General features: G+C 43.8%; 1 protein-coding gene across 2 annotated transcripts; it reads right to left on the reverse strand.

Moving 5' to 3' along the window:
- Nucleotides 1-769: 769 nt before the first annotated feature.
- On the reverse strand, nucleotides 770-23,859 carry LOC122985459 (filamin-C-like). 2 transcript variants are annotated; one of them, XM_044356134.1, is made up of 47 exons: nucleotides 23,040-23,859; nucleotides 20,438-20,686; nucleotides 18,785-18,882; nucleotides 17,432-17,582; nucleotides 17,040-17,158; nucleotides 16,834-16,911; nucleotides 16,547-16,709; nucleotides 16,168-16,368; nucleotides 15,887-16,003; nucleotides 15,127-15,264; nucleotides 14,827-14,953; nucleotides 14,586-14,722; nucleotides 14,294-14,487; nucleotides 14,070-14,183; nucleotides 13,817-13,960; nucleotides 13,518-13,641; nucleotides 13,058-13,218; nucleotides 12,852-12,942; nucleotides 12,540-12,709; nucleotides 12,313-12,430; nucleotides 11,906-12,168; nucleotides 11,206-11,803; nucleotides 10,664-10,837; nucleotides 9,694-9,856; nucleotides 9,286-9,614; nucleotides 9,068-9,191; nucleotides 8,724-8,880; nucleotides 8,448-8,637; nucleotides 8,306-8,329; nucleotides 7,946-8,187; nucleotides 7,744-7,843; nucleotides 7,486-7,626; nucleotides 7,138-7,266; nucleotides 6,852-7,025; nucleotides 6,595-6,759; nucleotides 6,241-6,444; nucleotides 5,991-6,143; nucleotides 5,785-5,907; nucleotides 5,407-5,655; nucleotides 4,986-5,255; nucleotides 4,728-4,865; nucleotides 4,467-4,582; nucleotides 3,512-3,644; nucleotides 3,233-3,409; nucleotides 2,901-3,119; nucleotides 2,175-2,399; nucleotides 770-1,494 (listed from the first exon to the last, which is right to left on the reverse strand). In XM_044356134.1, the coding sequence occupies exons 1-47, from the start codon at nucleotides 23,413-23,415 to the stop codon at nucleotides 1,307-1,309; spliced, it is 8,238 nt and encodes a 2,745-aa protein (XP_044212069.1). In that variant the 5' UTR covers nucleotides 23,416-23,859; the 3' UTR covers nucleotides 770-1,306. The 2 variants fall into 2 exon arrangements, with proteins under 2 accessions (XP_044212069.1, XP_044212070.1); XM_044356135.1 differs by lacking the exon at nucleotides 15,887-16,003 and having other exon boundaries at nucleotides 23,040-23,858.
- Nucleotides 23,860-25,259: the final 1,400 nt, after the last annotated feature.

The raw sequence follows: 25,259 nt of genomic DNA on the forward strand, positions 1-25,259 counted from the left end.
TGAAGAATGGTATTGGTGCTGGTAGTGTGTGTCAGTGTGTGGAGGCAGGGTGGTTGACTCACTATGGGACCGTTTGTGTGTGCAGGAGAACACACACAAGCAAAAGGCCGAACATCCCCTCTTTCTGGTTGATTTGTGCCTCAGCAGGGTCTGCCCGCCCCCCCATAAGGATGCCACAACGGAAACCACTTGTGTTCCATCTATGACCCAACAGGATTAATTACACATACAATGGAAGTTGATGCCTCTGGATTCTACGCTCCACAGGCTCCCTTGTGTTGAGGACGGTGTAGTTAATCTTCACTGGGAACAATGGAGATTTTGTTCTGGTATATTTGCTTGAGACATAGATATAGAGGAGAGCTTGACTATGCTGCCATCTTGTGATTGCATCTAGACAAGTACAGGATGTAAATGAGAACACAGAGAGTATCCTAGACTATTTTATCAATGCAGTAATGTTAAATTGATGTCAAATGTAAATGTCTTATATATTTCAATAAAGGGCAATAGGAGATTCAAAATCTGAACCTTTAAACCAAACTATTGCAAGCCTTGAAATCTAACTAACTATTTGATACTGATCAGATACTCAGCTGAGACCATCTGTGATGCTGCTCAAATGGAAGACCCAGCAGTGGTCGATAAATAGCAGCATGATGAAACTATAAAAATCTAAAAAGTAAGAAATGCCTGCTGCTGAACTAGTCACGATTCTGCCAGCACTGCGAGAAATCTATCACAGAAAAAATTCAATCACTTTCATCTGGAAAGTTAGCAATAAAATCTTTATTAGGTCTGCAAAGACTTACCAAAAATAGGTTAATATAACAAAAAAGTCAGTTTCTCATTCCATACAAAACCATGTTGTATCACACTTTAACACTGTTTAATACTGTTGATTACTCCAATGTCTAACATTCACATATTACATCGTTTGACTACTACACAACAGAGAGGAGAAGGGAAATTTTACTGAGCAAAACATTTAACCATCATCACTCAAAGACTCGTAAACCACGCTGTTGCCTTTACATCACTTTGAAAGTGAATGCATTCTTGTAAATGTCATTTCTGGAGTTAATACAAAACTTTGGCACAATACATAATCTGTCATGAAGACGTCAGTCATCAAGAAAACTGAAAGCAAATGTCTTTGCAGGTTTTAGTGCATGTTGAGTATATCCATTGAAGAGCGAAGAGCAGCGGCAAAAAGGAAGGACAGGGGAGTTTGGTTGACGCGTGAACATGATGAGAAAAAGGTGGTGGGTCAGTGGAGGAGAATGGGACAGTGGTGCAGTTTATTTTAGGGTACAACCACTTTGTAGGGGCTCCCGGGGACATTGTCATCTCCCCATTTAACAATGACAGTGTAGCTGCCCTTGTCCTTGACGGTGTAGGTGACGTTATAGAGCTTGTTACCCATGTGCTTCACATACACCTCCTCGCAGGGAGTTTGTGGTCCGTGCACGCCCACCATCAGCATGTTGGTACCTGGACGAGAGCAGTGAGAGGGGGATTTGATGATTATGGTGTACAAAGGTTGTACAGGTGTGTGGCTTTGTAGGCTTAAAGCTGCACTAATCAAAATGTTCACATTGAGTTAACAAAGGATTAAAGGACTACATGTGATGTGATAGGGGTCACTCATAGTGACAAACCCACAAAGAATTTTCACCTCTGGTTCACCTCAGCTCTGCAAAACCTTTTTGCATCTTTTAGCTCATTGTTTTGGTTATACAGGTTGCAACTTTAATGGTTACTTAATGTTTGGCATTAGTTAGTGATTAGCTGGTCAACACAGTGGAGTATTTAGCATGCAAATTGCCTGATATTTCCCTCAGTAGTTTGTGGAGTCCAAATAGAACTAAAAGGAGAATATTAGACTCACATCTGCCAGATGGCCAGAAATACCTCAAGTTAATGCTACATTTTCTCAGTGGCTGCTGGATAGCTATAATGCGAACACATTTGCCACAAAAACTTTATAAGGTGATAATATGTCAATGTTGTATTTACAGCATGTTCCACTGCCCCCAAGCAACAAATCAAACATATCAATGTAATAGTGCTTTAACTACAGTGTCTGTGGAAACTATGTGTGTGTGATTTATGCTTTTACTCGTACATGTTATATTCACCATATGAATGTAACCTGCTCCGTATGGTCTCACCTGCTTTGCCGCAGTCAACTGTAAAATTGTTTTTCTGTCCCACCAAAGCCTTGGACAGCCCCGTTCCACGACAAACCACCTTGCTGGCATCGGATGTCAGTTTGGTCGAGGTGGTGGAGGAGGAGGACGAGCTGTAGGCACCGCCCACTTTGGAGGATTTGGTAACCGTTTCAACCAAGACAGAAGATGTCTCATGGAGGCTGTGTCCCCCTGACAGCCGGGTGCCTGCAGCAGAGAGAGAGACAGGAGGAGAGGAAGGTTATCTAATGTCATCATGGCTCATTTCAGACATTACATAACACACTCAGTATTGACAAAGATATGAGAGAGGCAAAGATGCTGCTGCTTGTGGGGAGAGTTTCACTCCTCGAAAAAGTGCAAGGAAGTGGACTAGTGCCTGAGCTCAAATGCAAACATATTTCATGCTACTTTCAAATAAAGTGAACTTCCAGGACTCATGGGAGTTCTTTTCAATCTTGAAAGTATTTTTATGTTACGTTAATAAAAAAAAAGGCATTTGTATGCAGCAAGTGGTGATGTGAATATATTACTGTACTGCCAGAGAAAGACAGTTTTATGTAAGATGTACACTGAGCAGCATGAGTGAGAGTGACATAACATTTTCTTGACTTCCACACTTTTTTTCTGAGGAACATTTGTTTCATAATCGAGACACTTGTGATCTAAGATACACAGATCAGATGGGAGAATGACTGTCAAGCAGACCTGTCACTTTAGCTTTGAAAGGGCTGCCCACGATGTGCTGTGGCCCGCCATATTTGATGGTGATGAGATAGTTGCCGGGTGCCATGGGTGTGTAGATGATTTTGTAGCCTTCGGGACACTCGCAGCAATCCATCTTGACCTTGGATGGCCCGTCGATGTTGACTGATAAGGTACCAGAGCCTGCGTTACAGGTGTTGACCACAAACTCTGAGGCTACACCTGGAAGAAATGCAGAAATGGATAGAGATGATGAAAGGACTCCTCATACATGTGAATATTGAATTCAAGTTAAGGAAAACAGTAATAATAATATTCAGTGGGGTGATATGTACCTGTGATTCCTCCTTGCAGTCCAGGGCCGTGTGCAGTCACCATGCCTGGGTCTCCAATCAGCCCTGGGTCTCCAACTCTCACATTAAAGGGGCTTCCAGGAATGTGGCATCCATTGAACTTGACATCTATGGAGTGAACTCCATTCTCCCGTGGAATGAAGCGAATTGCACTCTTGTCTGAAAACATACATAGATATGTTACTTTCTTTTGTTATTTTCTGAATATTACTCTGTCTTCTGAACTCCACTTTGTGCTACAAAGTTGAGGTTGGTGCATACCGCTGTCCAGCTCAGTGACATAGCATTCCTCAGAAGAGCCTGCTGGAGTGTGGACTTTGGCATCTACCACACCTCGAGCCCCATTTCGCTGCACCATGAAGGAGGCTTCTTGGTTTACCTTCAAATCCTTTTCCTAAAAAAGACAGGGAAACATATGAATATGTGTGAGTACGTGCATTGTGTGTGTGTGACTGCACCTCGAGGGACACAAAGTGTGTGACTCATCATGCCTGAACGAGAATAGACTGAGCGGTTGGGTGTGAGAGGCAGAAAAGGTCAGAGTTTATAGCGAGGCGTTTAGTGTTTTTGCCCTACAGGCGGATGAGCAGTCCTACCAGACATAAGAGATAGCGTGACATTTGAAATGTTGGTCTGATATTGCACTTCACCTGGCTTCAATTGGTAGAAAAGCACCCTGAAGTGGTGTTTCATTTAACTAAAAATGCATGTTTTAAGCATTGTTGGCAGTTGTAATGGAAACTGTGAAAGCAAATAAAACAAGCATCTGTGAAGTGAGGATGCCAATATTGTGAGCTGTCAAAGGTATCTTTTAAAGTCTTTATCTTCTGCTCACTCTTTTCTCTCTTTCTTCCTCTCAGACAGAAACACAATCACATAGAGTAACTGACACAGCCCACACATAGCACAGCTTGTGTTGCCCCACATTAGCAAGGGACAGTTAATCCAGCCCTTCATCACTGGCCAGCATCACAGTATTATAGTTCTGGACACTGCTCCAACACTGGCATTCAATTACACTTCAAGGGCAAAGTGATATTAGAGAGAACCATCTACAACCACTCATACAGTATGTTACATGAAGATTATTATTTAACTCTGATACTTTGTGGCTGTGAATGTGTTGTTTCTTAAGTATTTTCATAGCCCATTTTCTTAGGTGTGACAAATTTATGTGGCTTTTGTCAACTCTCTGCATGTGTGTGTCTTATCTTACCTGAAGGCTTGTGACAGTGAGCCTGCGGGCCTCGTCTGACAGTGTAGCAATCGGAACGATGAATGGGCTGTCAGGGATGTGCTCGTTGTTGAACTTGATTGACACCTCATAGTCACCTGGATAAGCAGACATGTTATTTAATTTCACCATAAAATGAACTGCAAGAAGTGTGGAAGAATCACAAAAACATTGAACAGATAAGAGACAAATAAACTGCATCGACACACTCTGCTAAAACATACAAATGAGGAAAAGTTTTACCTGGTTCTTTCACTACGTAGGAGACACCACAGGAACCATCCTTCCTGTCCTCAAAGGAGATTTCAGCCTTGCTTGGCCCCTCTACAGCGATGGACAGACCACCAGCACCTGCCTCTCTGGTCCAGATACTAAATTCAGCTAGAGAAGGTGAAACAAAGATTAGCAAGAAGGATACAGAGGGTTCATCTCAAGAATTGACATTTCATGAAACACTTTTTTAAGTATTTACATGATCATATGTCCACAGGGTGAACTTACTTGGTGCTCCAGCCACGCCTCTCTCCAGGCCAGGACCTCCTGCACGGACCTTGTGTGCTCCTCCCTCTCCCATGGGCCCCACAGTAAACTGGAAGGGACTTCCAGGTACATGTTGACCTCTGTACTTGACGTTGACAGTGTGGGGTCCAATTTCATGGGGGATGAAGCGCACACTGTAGGTGCTGCTTCCTCCATCCACTATGTCAGCATCCACCGTTTTCCCACTGGGGCTGGTCACCTGAGCTGTCATGGCCTGAGAGCCACTCTCAACTGGTGAGGCAGAGCGGCACAGCAGGTTAGATACAATTAAGACATTTTTGCAAGATACATAGCAGATATTGTTGGTTAAAACAAAGAAATACTGCAATGACACTGTAAGATTTAAATGTACAGGTTTTTACAGTCTAAAAGGGTTGTTTACCTTCAGGTCTGGCAGTGATGCCGGCGAAGTTGCTGAGGCTCTCTCTACCCAGAAAGTCTCCAAAAACGTCTCTGAAGGGGCTTCCTCCTCCGCCCACCTGGGTGCTCTCCTCCACTCGTACCTCCCTCTTTGTCTCTCCACCACGGGTTTTGCTGATCTCTGTGCGCTCAGTGCGGGTGTAGGTGTGGCTGCTGCGGGTGAATGTCCTGGTCAGCCTCTCCTGAGCAGAAACCATCTGAAACCAGTTTCCTACAGAGAGGAAGGAGAATACAAGTGAGATTACAGGTCTGGCTGAGTCTCGATTCATTTTTTTTAACGTTACAGGTAAGCAAAGATGGTTGACCATCCTGTAACTACTTCTGACTGGCTACTACTCACCTGGGATCTTAAGGTTAAGGCCACATGTGCTGCCCACTGAAGCAATAGAAGATGCCTGCCTCTTCCTGGTAATGCTCTCTTTGATCCTTCCTTCTCCGGTCACCTTCACTGTGAAAGGACTTCCTGCAGGGCACCAATGCATATACAGTAAACATAAAGTAATTTATTTTAAGGCTTCAAACATTTTCCAAGCAAAAGATTCTAACCTGGGATGTGCTTTTCAGCAAACTTGATGTTAACAGTGTAACTTCCGGGTTCTGTTGGACAGTAGGTCACTCTGCACGTCCCATCCTCCACATCTTCACAGTTGATATCCACTTTGCTCGGACCCTCAATTGACAATGCTAGACCTCCATAACCTAAAGGGAAGAGAGAAGCAGATAAAAGTTGGAAAAATATTTGTAGCTTTTTCGACTGTTCTAGCCATGAATCGTGAAACATTTTTCCAAAGCTTACCTGCATTCCTTGTATCCACAAAGAATTCAGCCATTTCAAAAGTGCGTGCCTCCACCAGGCCTTTACCGAACGCCTTGACTCTGCTGGCCTCACCGATCTCTGACTGGCCAACCATTATTTTGAAAGGACTGTTTGCCACGTGCACGCCATTCTTCCTCACACTCACTTCATGCTCACCAACCTCCTTAGGGGTGAAAGAGATACCTGAGAAAAAATAAGAGGGAAAAATACTCAAGAAAAAGAACCAAGCAGAGAAAATAACATTGAAATGCATTAGATGAATCCAACAATGTTTTATCTTCATTACTGAATTCCTGTGGGTTTTTTTTCTTTTCTTGGAGAGTGAAATCTCACCAATGTGTCTGTTGGGCAGTCTCTTGAGCAGGCAGGGTTCTTCATTGCCTGATGGAGCTCTGATACTGGCAGTCAGAGAGCTCAGATCAGTCTCTGCAATCTTCAAGGACACATCAGCCGCTGTACCAACATTCAGCTGGGATGTCCTGGTTATGGCGTCATCCCCTTAACATTGAAAAAGGTGGTTTAGATGTTTGTTAACCCTTAAAACCTGATTTATGGTGTCAGTCTATGGGAGAAGTGATTGATTTCCTCACCAGTGATCTTAGCAGTAAAGGGACTGCCAGGAATGTGCTTGTTGTCAAACTTCACAATGACGTTGTAGTCTCCAGGAGCTGTGGGCAGGTAGGACACAGTGCAGGTACCATCTTTGTTGTCCTTACAGGTGATCTCTGCCTTAGATGGACCCTCCACTGCCAGTGATAGACCGCCTGAGAAGGAGAAAAAAGGCCAAGCTTCTTACTTTTCTGCTAAAGATTAACTGTATTGCAACAAATCCACTGTGCAGCTGCAAATATCCCTGAAAAATGTGAGCTATTGTACCTTCTCCTGCGTTCTTGGTGACAACAGTGAAAGTGGCAGCCTTGTTCACCATGCCGTAACTCAGACCTGGACCATAAGCAGTCACCAGTCCACTGTTCACAGCATCCACAAAGAACTGCAGTGGGCTTCCTGTAGGAGATAATCATTGGCAAACAGTAATGAGACTCAGAACTACATGTATATGTAATTTTGATTCAGTCATTTACGGTTATTTTTAAAGAATAGTGGGTAAAATTGACAGAGAATGGTAACCATTTTTCAGACCGCATCACTAACATCTAGGAATATTTCAGGTGACGACATGTTTTTCAACAATTCCCCATCCGTATAAAGTGGTGTGTTGCTGACCTGGAATGTGGTTGCCTTCATATTTGATGTCCATCTCATGCAGGCCTCTCTCCGTGGGCTGGTACTTGATTGTGATGGTGCCATCCTTGTTGTCAGTGATATGTGGGCGAGCAGTCTTGCCTGAAGGCATCCGCACCTCACCTAGAAATGACAACAGTGTGGTTAAATATAAGTGACCCAAAAAACAGGTTTTTGAGGTTTTGTTGAGAGGTGTGTGTGCCCGTGCTTTTGTTTCTGTATGAATGGTGTTTGTCACACCTGTGATTTCTCCTTGCTGTGGCATGAAGGGGACGAGGAAGTTAACAGGACGGAAGAGAGGATCCACAGTATCGGGGGAAGCAACTGGCTCATTTGTGGCCTGTCAAAGCAGAAAAATAGTTGGTTTCATGGAACTAGCTGTCACAACAAATATAACACACATAGAGGTGTGTACACCTTGATGTTATACTCATCTACTCACCATCACATGGAAGGGGCTCTTAGGGATGTTCTGCCCCCCAAATCTGATGGTAATAACATATTTCCCAGGTTCAGGGGCTGTGTAGTAGATGTCAAAGGTCCCATCATGATTCTCGACCACATCCATGTCCACCTCCATCCCCTGTGGAGTCAGCACCTTACAGGTCACCTTGCCTTTTCCAGCAGCCTTGGCATCCACAGTGATGACTGTATCCTCGGAGGTCTGCAGCTTCTGAAGGCTCGCTGTTAAGTCCAGAGGAGGAAGAAGGGCAAAGAGTAATAAGTGCTACATAAATGCAGTGATTCTTGGAAGATTTTCTAGAAATAAAACAGAAATAAAAGTGAAGTCTTGGCTACTTACACACGCCATGTCCTCCAATAGACACTGGAAAGAAAAAGAGCATGATATTAATATATAGTACATATAAAAGATGATACAACTACAATCTATAACAATATTTAGATTTATTAGAACTATTTTGAGTCCACAGTGGCTTCCTTACCTGTGACTCGACATTTGCTGGCATCTCCTGTCGGCAGGGACTGGATGCGGTATGGAGAGTAAGGAATTTCATCTCCTCCATATTTAATGGTGATAGTGTAGGGGCCTGTAGAGTCAGGTACATAGGAAACAGTGTAGGTGCCGTCCCTGTTGTCTTGAATGGTTGCATTCTTTGGCTTGCCCTCTGGGTCCTGTCAGTAGAGGATATCATGTTATCTCAGATAGCGACTTATGGTTGAAATGCTGGAAATCTATGAGTAACTGTAGCTTAACTGACCAGAATCTGCACAGTGAGCAGTCCCTCTCCAGCATCACGGGCATCAATGGTGAACTCAACAGGCAGGCTGGCAGACACACCTTTGGTGTCTAGACCAGGCCCACTGGCGCGTACCTTACTGGCGTCATGCCCAGGCTGAGACATTACCTTGAATGGACTGTGGATGAAGGAGAGAATATCAAGAATAATTACTAAACCCAAGCCTACAAAAGACAGGAACTGGAGAGGGAATATTGCTGATCTACACTTTCCTTTCTTACATTTAGCCAGACAGAGCAGAACTTTAATCAAGAAATATCTGCATATACTGCCATGCTTTCTGGGTTTCTATATTCATATTTTACCTGTGTGGGACTTCCTGATCTGCATATTTGACAGCTACAGTGTAAGGTCCATCCTGGGCTGGAGTGTAGTGAACTGTGTGGGTTCCATCACCATTGTTTTTAACACCAACTGGCTCCACAGTACCTGGAAATAAAACATTATGGGAATAATGACATATCACCAACTACCTGATTTACTGTTTAGAGTGAGCTTTGTGTAGTTGTGCTTGTGTCCTTACCTGTTGGGCCATAGAGTTTGACATCCAGTGGGGCCTGTCCAGCCTTCGTACAGTCCACTGTGAAGGTTTGAGGCACATGTGCCCTCACTCCAGTGCCCAGGCCGGGACCAGAGCACTTCACCTTGCTGGGGTCCACTGGGTCCTTCACTGGCACACGGAATGGACTGCCAGGGATTGGGTGACCCCCGTAGTTAATGTTGACATCGTAGTCTCCAGGAGTGAAGGGGACATACTCCACACTGCAGCTACCATCTTTATTGTCTTTGCAGGATATTTTTGCCTCTGAGGCTCCCTCAATGGTCAGGCCAAGGCCTCCTGTGCCAGCGCCCCTGAGACACAAGACAAATTATTATATAGCTTGTCAACCTAAACGTGCACATACTGTGTAACTGTGTGATCCAACAGTACCTGGTCTCCACAGTGAAGCAGTTAGACTTGTTGGTTATTCCTCCCTCCAGACCCGGTCCATAGGCACGGACCCGGGTCGGATCACATCCCTCCACCACTGACACTCTGAAGGGGCTCTTGGGTACAGGCACGTCATCATACATCACCTCAATAAGGTGCATTCCTGCGCACAAACAGGTACATCAGTTGCCTGAGTTCTTGCAAAGCAAGCAAATATTTTCTGTCATTGCCACTTGCTTTTAATTATGGGCCAGACAAATTCCCTTTTAGGGAGATAAACATCTGTTTATTTATAAAAGACGCCATCTAGAGTGCAGACGCTCTGGTGAATGTACAAGGCATTACATCTGTTCCCTATTCATTATTCTGTTACAACATTTTTCTGACAGAGCCTTCTCAGTAGGCCTATATGCCAGATTCCCAGCCCCACTGCTATGATATTAGAGCATGTCTGGTGGTGGAGAAATGCTCTGTGATCTCTTTGCTTTGTGGTCTCTATTAATATCCCCTGTCATTCCCTCGCTGTATTGCTCTGCGCAGCCAGTCTTCAGCACACATACCTGCCTGGTTAAGAGCTTCTGTTCCAGAACACACTATTTATAAATCAGAGCCTGTCTGCCTCTCTGCTCTCTGCCCCTCACATCATTGCTCCACTGCATCATTCTGTATTTATACCTCTCTCCTTCTCTCTCTCGCTCTGACTTTTCCCACTCTTCTGCTTTATTCCCAAATGGCGCCCAACACAAGCACATGTTAGTGATTTCTCCGTCTGCCTGTATGTGCTCTTTCAGACAGCCTGTCTATGTACAAAACCTCTTTTTATCTGCAGCAGGTGAGGTTTGTAAATGTTACACTATTTTGATACAGATCTCTGTTTCATCACTTAATGTCTCTCCACCCCTTGATCCTTTAAGTGCATTAATTAATAGTGTTTAATGAAATAATGTAATCCTTTTGTCTGTGCTCCTACCATCTTCGAATGCTGTGTATTCCACTCTGTAGGTGCCATCTCCCTTGTCAGTGATGAAGTTCTCCGTGTTGGTGCCGGAGGGGTTGATAATGTGAACCTTCACATGATTTCCTCCAACTTTTTTGAGGGCGCGGGCATCAACAATGAAGTGGGTTGTGACTTCTCTAAGGACCCCTGGAGACAGAAAAGGCCTCGAAATGATTTGTTGCCAAAAAGAATCACTTAAGTCTTGATATTATTAATCTGTAAAACTGATCATGAGCTATTTATAAACTACTTTAAATAGTACAAAACAGTGCTTCAACTAGAAATTGAGTAATGAAAATGGTCCAAATGTCCGTTATAATTTTCTTAAAATAGATCGATTTGTCTGAAAAATAGTTCAAAACCCATATATATTTAAATTACAATGATGAAAAACAAAAAGCGATCATTTCACTAACTAATCCTAGCGCTAGTGCATTCTGTAGATTCATTTAAAAAAAATAATATAATGTGCTAACTAATTTTAAGGATAGGTTATTTGTCTTGTGTTCTGTTACCTCTGGGCTCCACTCCTGGCCCATAGACGTGTACTCCACTGGTGTCCAAAGACGGATCCACCTGCAGGACCTTTGGAAACTGGGGAATCATATGGCCACCATACTTGATGGTAATGGTATGTGTGCCATGGAAAGGTGGGATGTACGTAACAGAGAAGGTTCCCTCTGCAGTTTTCTGGATGTGCACTTCAGCCTTAGCACCGGTCTCTGACACAATCTCGATGGTGAGTTCAGCATCGCCTGCTTGGGTGCAGTCCACAGTGAAGGTTGCTGGTTCGCCTGCCTTGGCCTTCTCTAAACCAGGGCCGCTAGCCGTCACCTTGCTGGGGTCGAAAGCTGGGCGCACTGCAGCCTTGAAGGGAGAGCCGGGGATGTGCTTTTCTGCAAACAGGATGTTGATGGCATACTCTCCAGCCTCTGTGGGCAGGTAGGACACTGAGCATGTGCCGTCACCATTGTCCTGGCACTCAATCTTCGCCTCGCAGGGACCCTCTACAGTCAGGCCCAACCCACCTGCACCAGCTCCCTTTGTGTCAATAGTGAACGGAGCTGGTTTACCCACAATGCCTCCCTTCAGGCCTGGGCCAAAGGCTCGAACCTGTGATGCAACAGTCAGGTTAACTTAATAACTTATAACTTAATAATAACCAAACAGATATGTAGAAAATGAAGTACTACATGAAGTTTCATGAACTTTTACCTTTGAAGGATCAGCAGGCATCACTGCCTCCACCCCAAAGGGGCTTCCCATCACCGGGTTGCCATCATAGCTGACATCAACCTTGTACTGCCCCTCCTCTGGGGGAATATACTTCACACTGTGAGTGCCTTTGGCTTTGTCTGATTCCAGCTTGCATGGGATTGGTCTGCCAGAGGGTGAGGTCATTTTTACACCTACATCACCCTGCCCACCAGCGCCCTTTGTGTTAACTGTGAACTCCTGATCCTTTCCAACCTCAACTTCTGCAAGAAAAATTCACATGAAACATTTAAACTGTTGCATTTTTCAGTTTTCATTTCATGCATTAGTTACAATCATTACCACAACATTTCCCAAACAACTTTATATAATAAACGCAATAATTTAGTACAATGTTTTTAACTTACTGGTGTCTAATCCCTCCACTTTCACCTTTGCAAGATCCAGAGGTGGAGCCACTGTGATGTGGAAGGGACTCTTGGGAATGGGATCTCCACCATGAGTCACTGAAATCACCATGTTACCCTGAAAAAACACAAGAGGAATGAATATAAATTGATTTGGGGGTGTTATTGTGAATAATTTCTGCATCCTATTCTAATGTTAATGGACTTCAAACAGAGGCCTACTATACCTGTTGAAGAGCGGTATACTTGACAGTGTAGGAGTAATCGTGGTTATCGATGATCTCAAAGTCACGAACTGCCTCTCCCGGGCCTGATGCTGCGAAATGCACCTCAGGCTTGGCCTTGCCTGCTCCCTTTGTGTAGATGGTGAAGTGGGTTGGAGTGCCCACCTCCACTCCTGAAACACACATCTTTTGTCAGCGCTACCAATCCTAGTCAAATCATTTTTATGACATTAAGTATTGAAGTGGGTGTTTGTTACAAATACAAATATCTATAAATTTAGTGTGCAACCAATTCTGGTTCTTAAAGAATCTCACCTGTCTTGTTGAGTCCAGGACCCTCTGCTCTCACCTTGCCAGCATCATGGGAAGGATCCACTTTGACTTTGAATGGACTGATGGGAATTTCCTGACAAAGCCAATCATAAAAAAAATTCATTAATGATGAAAACAAAAAAAAATCATCCCAGAAGTGATGTAACATAACATATCAGTCCTTCTTGCACTGGAAACTGTATTCTTACCTGGTCAGCAAACAGCACCATGATGGTATAGCGTCCTGCACCAGGGGGAGTGTACTTGACAGTGAAGGTGTCATTGTCATTTTTGATGATGTCAAAGTCGATGTCTGCCTCAGCAGGGCCAACCACCCCTGGGGCGCACTTGATTCCAATACTGATGTCCCCTAATGGTGCATAGCAATGAGCATAGTTCACAAAGGTCATTCAAAAGTAGATGATCAGAATAAATAGAAGCACTGCCTTGAGCTCTCTTTTAAGCACATTTTATACATTTCAAATAACTTAGCTCAGCTTTGGCAGCCCGACTGCACAGATTTACTTACTTTACTACTGTTCTTCTGTGCTTTATATTTTTCAACATTCACATAATATAGCATTAATTTCATTAAGCATCAACTGAACTCTCGATTGTTCAAGTGTGCTCAAGTGTAACCACCCACATCATCTCCTCATACATGCTCACCTTGGCCAGCTTCACTGCAGTCCACAGTGAAGTATGTTGGCTCGTTAGCCTTGAGCCCCGTCTTCTCCACTCCAGGCCCATAGACCTTGACTTTGTCTGGATGAGAACCCTCTCCAACCAGCACCTAATGAATTCACAATGTACTTGAGGCAGAAGCAATTTGTTCAAGTGTAACTGCTGCAGTCTTCATGCTTTGTCTATATTTGATGAAGTATCATTAGATTTAATTCTGAAAGCGACTAAATGGACATATTTTCTGTGCATGTGTGTGTGTGTGTGTACATCTGCATGTGTCTTACCCTAAAGGGGCTATTGGGCACGTTGACCTCACCCCAGGTGATAATGATGGTGTGTTTAATGGGCTTGACAGGAGTGTACACACACAGAAATGTGCCGTCTCCCTTGTCAGTGATCTTGATGTTGATGGTGCATCCTTCAGCGTCCTTAGTGGATACAAAAGCATGTCAGCTCTGGTCTGCACTCACATGCAATATAAATGATGTGTTCCTATGAATAAAAAATGAAGGTTTCACAAATTGGTGCTCTCCATACCTGTGCATAGATCTTGAGTTGACCATTCCCAGCCATCCGGGCATCGATAGTGAATTCAGTTGGTTTGTTCACAGTGACGCCAGTTGGCTGCAGACCTGGACCATAAGCTTTCACCTGCAAAAACACATTTTAATGTATTTTATTAAGAAAATAGTAAAAACAGAGCATCGTGATGCTTTATTCTTATATATATGCTCTGTAATTCTGTTATTAGTGGGAATTACCTTCTCAGGGAAGACGTCATTGGCTGCGGGGAGGATGTGGGCCATGAAGGGGCTGTCCTTGATGTCCTCGTCATCACAAATGACATGGACAGCGTAGTCGCCAGGCTCAGTGGGCCAATAGCGTACATCACAGGAGCCGTCACCCTTATCATCACACTCAATTTTAGCCTGAGATGGGCCTTCAATTGAGAAGCCTGAGCAAAGGGGATATTGATATATTCAGATTTCAGATTTAAAGTAAAAAGATTTCACTTTTCGTTTCCTGAGTGCACATAACTGGTCCATGACTTACCCAGAGTTCCAACGTCGGTGCCGATGGCTTCTACTACAAAGTCAGCCGATTTTCCAACCATGCCAGTCTTCAGACCAGGACCCCAGGCCCTCACCTTCTGAAATCCTGCCTCATCACTCACCTCCACTTCAAAGGGGCTGCAGCAAACAATAATACCAAAGTACATAACACACAATATTACCTATCGTAAAAGTGAATGTGCATTGTTAATGAATATCTGAAGGCATCAACAGGACTCTACCTGCGTGGGATGGGCTGGCCTCCCCAGGTGATGCTGACTGTGTATTTGCCAGGCTTCAGGGGGTAATATTCACATTCATACACACCATTTCCTGCATCTCGCACTTTCACTTGCTCCTCTGCTCCAGCTGAGGATTAATAAATAAATATGGATTCTTATCAAGTTGAACAGACATTTTATGCATTTTGTTTGGTGCTTTGTCATATGCCTATCTGAATGCAACTCTTCCGATCTATAATTCCAAAAATGTAAGAGGAGGAGTGAGAAGTGCTGCAGAGAAGAGAGAGCTGTCTGACTCACTTGGTCCTTTGACTGAGACGTTCAGTGCTCCGCTGCCAGCTCCCTTGGTGAAAACTTTGAAGTCTGCAACCTCCTTCACTCTCACGCCTTTAGGCTGAAGGCCTCTGCCTGTAGCTCTGCAGGCATTTGGGTTCATGGCTGAAAGGAATACCAACAAATGTGAAAGGGAGAATATTTAGCACAGCAAAAGGCAACTAAGAGAAGCCAGCAGTTGACAGCAATGTTAGTAGCAGACATTAAAACATTCAATTCAAATGGGATTCCTTAAAAGTTGACAGGCAGAACCTGTAAATGAGAGTGAAGCTATTTGCAGCACATATAACACAAAGTACAGAGTATATTGAATGGGATATTGACACATTTGAGAGCATCGAGGGAGCATCTGGCAACATTTCAGTCAGTCACTCAGAAATGTTGATTGCAGGCTTAAACTGAATGCTGGCTGATGCAAATGTAGATGCAATAAAAACAAACATGTCAACGGCACAAGCAAAGATATTTAACTGAGTTGAACAAAATAGACAGGAAATGCAAACTGGGACAGTCTGAACAACATTGCATTTCATCTCTCTCTGAAATTGAACCATCAAGCTGCAGGCCGCATGAAGATGGCACAGGCGACCAAGCATGGCATGTAGCCCGGGCACCCTAATCTTAGAAAGGAAGCACAGAAAGGCATGTACAGGGCGCAACATAGAGAGGAGTTTGGGGGCTCCGCCTGAGCAAAAGGCACCAGCTCCTCCCAGCAGACCATACTAACTTGGGCGGCCAGGTTTTGGGGGGGGAGCCCCCTTTCCACCCTTCGCTCCAGCAGGAGTGCGCACTGACTGAGGGACTATCTGCAGCGGAGCTGCCATGGGAGGAGCAACGGGTAAAGCTAGAAATGACAAATAGGAAGGGTTATGGTCTGTACTGGGTGGTTGTTCCCAGGGAAAATAAAGATGACTGTGGATTGTGATGGATAGGTCACCCTGACACTAACAGCATGCTAAGAAATCTGATTTGTCTGACAGTAATTTACAACACAGACAGATGGCTCACCCTCTGCGATGTTGACAGTGAAAGGGCTCTTGGGGATCTCCTGGCCCGCAAACAGCACATGGATGGTGTGAGGTCCCTCCAGCATGGGATGATAGGTGCAACGGAAAACACTGTCACCCTTATTCACCAGGGTGAGCTCCACTGTGTCCTTTTTGCCCTGAGGATCAATGATGATCACACTGATGTCGCCATTACCAGCACCTGAGTTTGACAGAAAAAACATAAGTTATCACAGGACAAAGTAGCCGCAGTTGTAGCTTTAGGCTCTCTGAGGAAGTGGCTGTGATTCTTTTGGATGCAAGTCTTTCATCAGATCACATTCCTGTGGGTCAAATGTCTACATGTCAGTATGTAGAGTGGTTGTATTTTCCGCTCTTACCAGCTGTGTAGATGTCAAAGTAGGTGTCTTTGTTGGCCACATTCCCTGTAGGATCCAGACCTGGTCCTCTGGCATGGACTTTGCTGGGGTCACCCATATCCTTGGCCACATTCACTGTATAGGGGCTTTTGTCAATGTCCTGACCAGCAAATAGCACTTTGACCTGTTGGTAAAGGAAAGAGACATATTTAAAACATGTTTAAATAGAGAGTTTGTCCGTGTTCATGTACAGACATAATGTATATCAATAAGTTAGCAATAATGCAATAAAGGCTGTTTGGGCTTACTTTGTGGACACCTTCAACTTTAGGAACGTAGGTGACAGTGTAGGTTCTTTTTGGGTCTTTGTTGGGTTTAACTTTAGCCTGGAAAATAAGAAGGCAAAGTAAAGAGAGGGTTGGATCAAAGATAAGATGTTAAACTTAAACATTTCTACATTTAGTACTAGGATTTATCTGAGTTGGCTAGTTCTCTTGTTTCAGTTATAACTTGCCTCCTCTTTGTGTCCCTCAGGATCCTCCACATAGACCAGGACCTCACCACTGCCGGCTTCCTGAGTATCCACAGTGAATACAGCTGGTTGCAGCACCTTGTTGCCATGAGGCTCAATACCTGTAATATAAATACAGAGACATGGGTTGAGGTGTGTTTAGGGCAATGCCACATTATTAGCAACAGGCCAGAAAATGACACACAGATTATGTATAATAAAGTTGTTTGACAGTACCAAGACATCTACAAGGCACAAAGCTCCCCATAAAGTTATGTGTGTCACTGCTTTTGCATTAAATCCCATGAGGGCGAACAATATTGATTATGCATTCATACAGTTAATAGGAACTGTTGTGAACCGTGCAGGTGCATTGACACTGTTGGGCTACCCACCAGGTCCATAGGCTTTGGCCTTGTCTGGGAAAAGCTGTTTGGGCTTGAGAGGAGCTCCAGGCTTCAGCTTTGCCTTCGGGAACTGAGACAGGTAGGTCATCACTGAGTGCTCATCCACATCTGGGTCCACAATCTCCTCAGGTGCAATCACCTAAAGTGGAGTCAGACAACCAGTATAACAAGGATTAGTCATCCAACATGGCTGAGGTTTCTGAATGAACATCTGTCTGGGTTTGAATTGAAAATATAGTAAACACAAAGATTAAAGGTTAGTTTTTGTGCAACTTTCTGCAACAATCATATTCATAAAACGCTAATGTCTAATGTCTAATTGTCAAAGTGTCATTTTTAACAGTTGTATAGTTAAGTCTTTATTCAACTTTCCCATGTTAAGCATAGTGCAATGGGATTTAACAAGGATTAAATTTATTTATTCCCTCCACCTCTGACTCCTCTCTCCTTTCCAGCACTTGTTTGCCTGTCTATCACACAGTGGCACAAAGCCATGCGCCACGCTAGTTATATTTAACCCCAGGACAGCAGGGTTAAGGATTGTTGCCCTCAATAAGCCAGCCAGGGGGGATTTATCCTGAGCCAGACCTCTCCCACATCTCCTTAACACCACCACACTGGAATCCAGCCCCCAGGTCTGCAGAGCCATGACATACACCCCCGGCTATCTCGCCAATGCTAAGCCTCATGGAGAATAGCTAGCCCTGTGTCTTAGACAAACAAGTAAACAACCTGCATAGTGCACATTACAATAAGGAGACTCTGAGTCTTACAAATGGGACTGGAAATATTGCACTCTTGCTCTGTTCACATTGTTATTCTGTTGAGCGTTGGCATATTTACACCTCTGTTTCAGTGGCGGGCTCGGAAGGTGTTAAGAAATCTCACACCTCCACAAATCCACGAATCTACCAAATAAAACTCCTACACACTCAGTTACTGAGAGCTACAATAAAGTAAATGGAAATATTAGAAGTGAGCTGGGTAATTAATATTTCATGACACCCTCCAGCATGATGTCCCTGGAAAAACACTGGGCTCCGTACACAGTCTTTCCTTTTTTTCAGTTCAGCGTTGCCTCACAGGCGTATGTGCATGTAGTAAGGCATGTTTGCATTTGAAAATGTGTCTTGGTACTTGCTTTAAACTGCTTGGAGATGATTGGTGCTTACTGAATGTCTATCCGCTGAGTATAAACTATGTTACCAATTAGAAAACACACGAAAGACATTCCCTTTTCTTGTTGTATCATCCGAAGAGACCAGTCCCACCCACCTGTCACACAGCTTAATTAAAGCAAAAAAAAGGCACTTTTTTACTGACATCTATCATGCATCTTACCTGAGGCACACCCAACCAGTCATCAGCCTGTTGCATAGCTTCTCTGGCATTCTGCACAGGCTTGTTTGGGTCCCAATCCGCCCAATCAGGACACAAACCTAACAGAATGCAAACAGGACGATTAGAAAATTCTACACAGACTAGCACAAGTTCAGTTACAATGTGGTTGCGATAATAAGTCCACTTGGGCTGTCACTACTATCTCTAGAACACCTCCAACTACAACATCACATGACCTTACCCACACTGCTTCGCTCCTGTGAATTCAGTATGTGTGACTATTACGGTCTCTCTTGACTGTTCAAAAGAAACAACCTCGACAGACACTCTGGCACTTTCAATGGGGCTAAAGCTAGCCTCGTCCGTGCTGCTAATGCCTAAATTGGATTAGTGCTGGCAATGGAGTGAGCCACTCACTCAAAGGCCCATACAGGCACATCACAGAATACTATTATCTAATTAATATAGACACAGGACCACAGTATTAAGAGTGTTGAGTTTACTTGCATTGGCTAGGAGGGAGTGTACAGTGACAGTATAGAAATAAAGATTTGCCTTTATAAAGCTGTCAACTGGGTGGGCCTTACAGCATGCTACTCTGGGAAATCACTGCTCTTCAAAGTGACGTCAGCTTTGGAGTAAAACCATAGCTAGTAGATGCATAGTACATACATAAATAGTTGTATAAGAACATACTGGATATACTAACAGAGATTGTACCAGATATGGCTTTTATTTAGAACATTGGTTTCTTCCAAGTCTGGCCAACTTAACTTGTTTTGCATCTTTGTGTCTGAATCAAAAGCAAAGCATCTGAGTTTCAGAGCAGAGCTAGTTTCATCAGTTACTCTGCTGTTTGGTACTAGCTGATGAAACAACAGAACCTTGTATGGTCAGTGCTGAAGCACAGTGTTTGAAAGATGCGTCTCCTCAGATCCATGGCTCATATAAACACAGTTAAACACGGCGTTCTAAGCTCCTCTGGCTACTCCTCCACCTTTCACTCAGCGAAGCACAGCTAAGAGAGGATTCTCTAATGTTCGGTACTGGAAGCTTAAACTGGCAGTGACTCAAATTGCGGCCTTGTAGTCCGTGGATCTGTGGCTTAGGCACCTCCCTGTGACAGATCACTCCGTATTTTGATGCATAGCCAAGCATCCCCCTTGACAGAAGAGGAGGAATGGTGCCCAAATTTGGGGGTGTTGTGTAGCTGCGAGGCTATAAACACTAAAGCCAGGCTTGGGCCTCAGGGCCCGAAACAGTGAGAATGAAAGCTTCAGTCATTGTGGGACAGCTGGCAGGGACGTCCTTTCAGCCATCCGTAGCCCCTCTACAACCCACTGACACTACCTGGTCTCCAGAGACAGATTACACTGGCTGACGTCTGAATCTGAATCTGGATGTGTGTGTGTGTGTGTGTGAATATGTGTTTCAGTATGTGAGAGGAGATGAGGAGCAAAGGAGACAAATTCTCTTGAGAAGTTGATACTGTTTCAAATACACTGACTGACACATGCTTGACCCCTACCCCCATAGCAACCAAGGAAAACTTCCATATACAACAAGCCTCTCAACAGGCATTGCACGTATTCTGACTCAGCTCTTACACTGCCCGGCCTGTAGACTCAGCTGATGCCTCTACAAGCTTCTTACCTGGGGCACAGTTGTCCACCAGAGCTCCCAGGGCTTTGCCATCCCTCCAGTCCCGGTTGAAGTTGTTGATGGGCAGCTGTGGCACCTTGTTCTGTATCCAACCAAGCAGGCGCTGTTTGGGTGTCAGCTTCTTAGTCTCCTCATCATCCTCATCATCCCACATGGGCATGGAGATAGAGTAGTGGAGGATGAGAGTCCAGATAAGACCCAGAATCAGCTTTAGATTTCCATCCACAATGGCTTTGCTATCTGTAGTTGGACAGTAGAGACAACAAAGTTCATGAGGATTTACAATTTACAGAAGTTCACATAATGTCATACAGTGTTTGGAAGTATCCTGCATCTTCCAGCTGTATTTCATAGGTAATTGTTTATGGATCCTTCTGTGATTTGTGCAACCTACTAGTGAAATGGTTTAAATTATGTATATTGCTGTCCCTGATCACACTCCAAAGCTAAGAAATAAGAAATGGAGAACTAAGATTGATACAGAAGTGTATTATATCAAAAAAGTCCTTCCTTGCTGCTCTGCAGAGTTGACCAGCCTATTCTGAGTAGAAATATAAACAATGATGATTGACTGCTGAGGAGACAGGAATCTAATGCTCCTCACTGCTTCCCCCGAGCCCCTTTCTCCTAGACAGCTGTCTGGCTGAGGACCCCTGACAATCTGTCATCCAGTCACAATGGTACTCTGAAGACAGTGACAGCTGAGGATATGTGGAAGTGGATCCCTCTCTGCATAAATATCACTTGGATTTCAATTACCTCCAAAACTTGTAGTGCCAGAATGTGATAAATCAAATAGATGGAGATTAGATTCATTGACAGCGTGCATGCATCTCATTTCCTGAAGTTCTCAGAGGAAAAGTTTTCAAATAAGCCATTTAAACCCACTCTCATTTAGAAATTCAGCCATTTAAGCCAGATAACCTCTGAGGAGTGCTAGACTTTAATGTTTCATCAGCTAATCCGGTGTGTTACATTCCAGTTAATTCAGTAAGACTTTAATAGGGGAGGAACATTGATGTCAGTTGTTTATCACAATACTATTTTATTGAGATTATTTATGTTTTCATAGATCTGTAGCCCCTATCAGAGGGTAACTTTTGACAAGTCACCATTTGACTGGCAAAGACAGGTGGTACAAAATGGCACAGTGTGGTTTTGATCCCACCGTGTCCAGCTTTAAAGGCAAATGTGTGGTCAAAGAAACATCCATCAGATGGTCTCCAGTTACACAGTGTGACACATGTGCAACTAAGCTTGTGGTGACTTTTTTATTATCACTGGGTCACTGTAATGAGACTGAGTCATTATCTTAAGAGGGCTGTATTCACCCACCAGAGCTGCATTGAGGGAGAAGGTGCTAGAACGTAAAATGCCAGGACTTCTGTTATCACGCCCTGTTTCTGTCAAAGCAGTCTGACCTAGAGTGTCTCCGCACGGCTGGGATAACTGTGCCAGACACACATTTACATATTAAGACACACTATCCCGAGGACACACAGTCTGCCGCCCTTGAGGTAAGATCTGTGATTGTGACCTTTGCCCTCCTGTGATCAGCAGGACTCCTGAGGATTGAGTTTGCCATTGAGAGTTTCCCTCAGTGTCATCCCACACACACACACTCAAACAAACACACTCATGTCCACACAGATACACTATGGCCTTCACAGCCCACCGGCCAAAGCCTCAGTCATGCCGGGAATTTCACTCAAGTGTGTGGCAGGATCATTAGTCACCAAAACAGAAAAATACTCTGTCAAACATTTAATAACTATTCTCCTGTGTGAATTATGGGGTTGTCTACAGGTGTATAATTAAGCCATAATTCTTCATCTTACCACTTCTGTGCTTTTCATATTAGGGTACTAGTTTCTCCTCAGTTATTAAGTTTTAAGGCACTCGGTTCACTCTGGTGGAGGGAGGGGGGGGGGGCGGCATTATTTAGACATGTTGACCCCTTTCTTGTGACTCTGAGCTCAGCTATTGTAGATAGACCAATCCCCAGACAGCAACTTGCCTGTCAACAAAGAGCCCCAGCAGGTCACTCTGACCCCTGACCTGACAAGAGTTTGCGCCTGCGTGTGTGTGACCCCTGTCCACATGTATAAACTGTGTCATTCTCATTAGCACAGTCCTAGTGAATTTCCAGCCCTTAGCTTAAAAAACAGTTGGAGTAAGCTATACTAAAGCACACTATAGAGACACTAGGTCTTATTGGTCCTGACACAAATTAATGACCTCAGTGGCACCTCTGCAGCAACTTTCCAATGAGCTGTTGACCCCTGGCTCAATGCAGATTCCCAGAGGCTTGTGAAAGCCATATCTCGCTGCTGGCTGTCACCTGGATTGATAACATATCAACAGGGCAGCTACAGTATGTGTATGTGTTTGTGAAGATATGACAGTCTAAAAAAACCCATAAAAGGTATGAAATGATGTTATTGTCATATCTCAAATCTTAAATATTAAAGCATGGCACCTGTTATCATTATATGTGGATCAACACACACTGTCAACTATTATGAATTAATTATCTTATTACTTGTTTAATTTAACCATGTTTGCATCTTACAACTGAACTGTTGTGACTTACCGATTGAAACCAGCTTGATACGTTCTCTGTCCAGGAACTCTAGTGCCACAGAAACATTTTCCAGTTTCATCTGACGGAAGTTGGGTCTGGTGTGGTGCTTTCTGTACATTTTCTTCTGGCTCAAAACCTCCAGGAGTGAAATGAGCTTTAGCCCATCACTAAAATCCCTCTGCAGATCGGTGATGGTCTTGTTGACGCACTTGAGATGCTCGTTGCACCACCTGGTGAAGGTGTTCTGCTGGATCTTCTTCCATGGCGCGTCTTCGGCCAAGTCCTTTTCCGTGGCTGGCATCTCGTCGTCCTCCTCTTCCCCAAAGTCAGTGCCCTGGTAATACTGTGGAGGCAGCTGGTCCTCGCTGTAGTTATTGCTCATCATGGTGGCCTTTTCCGTGTCCACTTTTATACCTCGGTGACACTTATGTGTTGAATTGTGCGCTCGGCAGCGCTGAAAACTTTAGCAGGTCGATGGCAAGCGCGCTCTCGCGGAGGAAAGTTCAAACTTGGAGGAGTTTTAAAAGCAGCCTAGAGATTTTTCGAAAGTACTTGCGAAGAAACCACTTATGTCAGGACAGTGATGGATTAAATGATCCGATGTACAACGTGCAAGGCAGCTGATCGTCCGCTTTTTTTTAATTGGCACCCTCTTGACAAACCGTTCCTCTCTAGTATGACCCTCTGAAGGATGTCGCTGTTTGAAAGTTTGGAGTTTCGTGGCAGGTGAGCTGGAGCAGCACTGTTGAAGTTGTCTATAAGCGTGTTTAACTTGAATGCTGAGAGCGGAAAGAGATGGGTATATAAAGGACCCGGGCCACGTCACTCAGCCTCTGTGATCATAGTCTATTTGGTGATCCATAAGGATAACAGGAGTCGGGGTCGGTTTACGGGGAGGATGGGGCAGTGATTGGTCAGACCCCAGGCAGCGCAACAGTTGCGGCATGCTCCTTATTTTTAGGCGCTCCTATTTGGGCAGCTGGGGGCTGGGACTTACCGATTGTTGTGAGTGTGTGTGTGTGTGTGTGTGTGTCATGCTCAGGGTCCAAATGGCTGAACAATTGAGCTAAGAAAAGAAAGTGAGGAGAGGACGGAGTTCCTCAATCTTCACCAAATTTATCATTTTACAGAGGATAATTGTCAAAAAAAGTAGGACAAAATTGTCTCACTGAGGCCTTGGGAGGGAAATATTTTAAAGGATGAGGTCACACTGGTGAAGATGAAGCAACTGCATTACGTGTGTTTCACAATAATCTGCCACCTCTGGGTGAAATACATTTCCATGTAGACAAGCAAAGGTCAATATAAGCTCAAGAGGTTTTATAGATTGATGCTTGGTATTGAAGGGAGGCAGTGTGCTTAGATTTTGATGTACAGCAAGTATTCTTTTCTGAACCATCAAGTAATGACATATTAAGCATATTGTAGAGAAGTTCTTCAGTTAATCCATTTCAATTCCCTAAACTCAGCCTCTTTATTTTAAATGTCTTTTCAGGCCACATAAGAGAAAAAAGAAAGTACAGAAATTGACTTCTCGAGTGTCATCTACAACTTTGGTAAGTGACACTTGCATTAATTGAAGATGAGTCTTTAAACCATAAAATACACTCAGCCAGTTGTCAGCACATATAAAAATCAATAATCTATATATGAAAATGAGTCAGTGACAGTGAATATTGTGTTTGCTGCAGGTTCAGGGACTGTCGTGGTGTTGTGACTCAGCAGTCAGTGACACGGCAGAGCAGCCAGCAGCATCCTCGATGAAATAGTGAGAGGTAAGAATAACTGTGACACATGCAGAAAGCATTCTCAGGATACTCTCAGTCTGGACAGAGCCAGGGGTCACACCATGTTGATCTCACAGCATGAAATATGACACTCAAAGGACTTTGTCTGTCTGTTTTTTTTAGCTATTTCCTACAGAACGATCTGGAGAGTTTGACTTTGGTATTGCAGGATATTATTCTCATATAATAATAGTCATTAAAAAGGGGAATAAAACTGTAATAATCCTCAGTCAATCAGTCAGTAGGAAGTAAGGATGGTAAGAATTGAATATTATTTTTATTGTCTCTCTCTATAAAATCATTGTATATCATCACAAAACTCATATTGACACATCATGGTTCCCTTAGGGTGCTACATAATACATGAAAGTGTATAATTTCCCCTTAATAACAGATTTTTTTAGGAGAACAAAATATTTGACAGTGAGGTTAACGAGTTCAA

Source organism: Thunnus albacares, chromosome 7 (assembly GCF_914725855.1).
Source record: "Thunnus albacares chromosome 7, fThuAlb1.1, whole genome shotgun sequence".
In the NCBI taxonomy this organism is placed as follows: Eukaryota; Metazoa; Chordata; class Actinopteri; order Scombriformes; family Scombridae; genus Thunnus; species Thunnus albacares.

Excerpts from the sequence above, each read along its gene's own strand:
- LOC122985459 (XM_044356134.1), bottom strand. The coding sequence starts at position 23,415 with ATGATGAGCAATAACTACAGCGAGGACCAGCTGCCTCCACAGTATTAC. Across the intron at positions 18,883-20,437 it reads GGTGGACAACTGTGCCCCAG|GTTTGTGTCCTGATTGGGCG; the intron begins GTAAGAAGCTTG and ends GCATTCTGTTAG. Across the intron at positions 13,219-13,517 it reads CTGCAGTGAAGCTGGCCAAG|GGGACATCAGTATTGGAATC; the intron begins GTGAGCATGTAT and ends ATGCACCATTAG.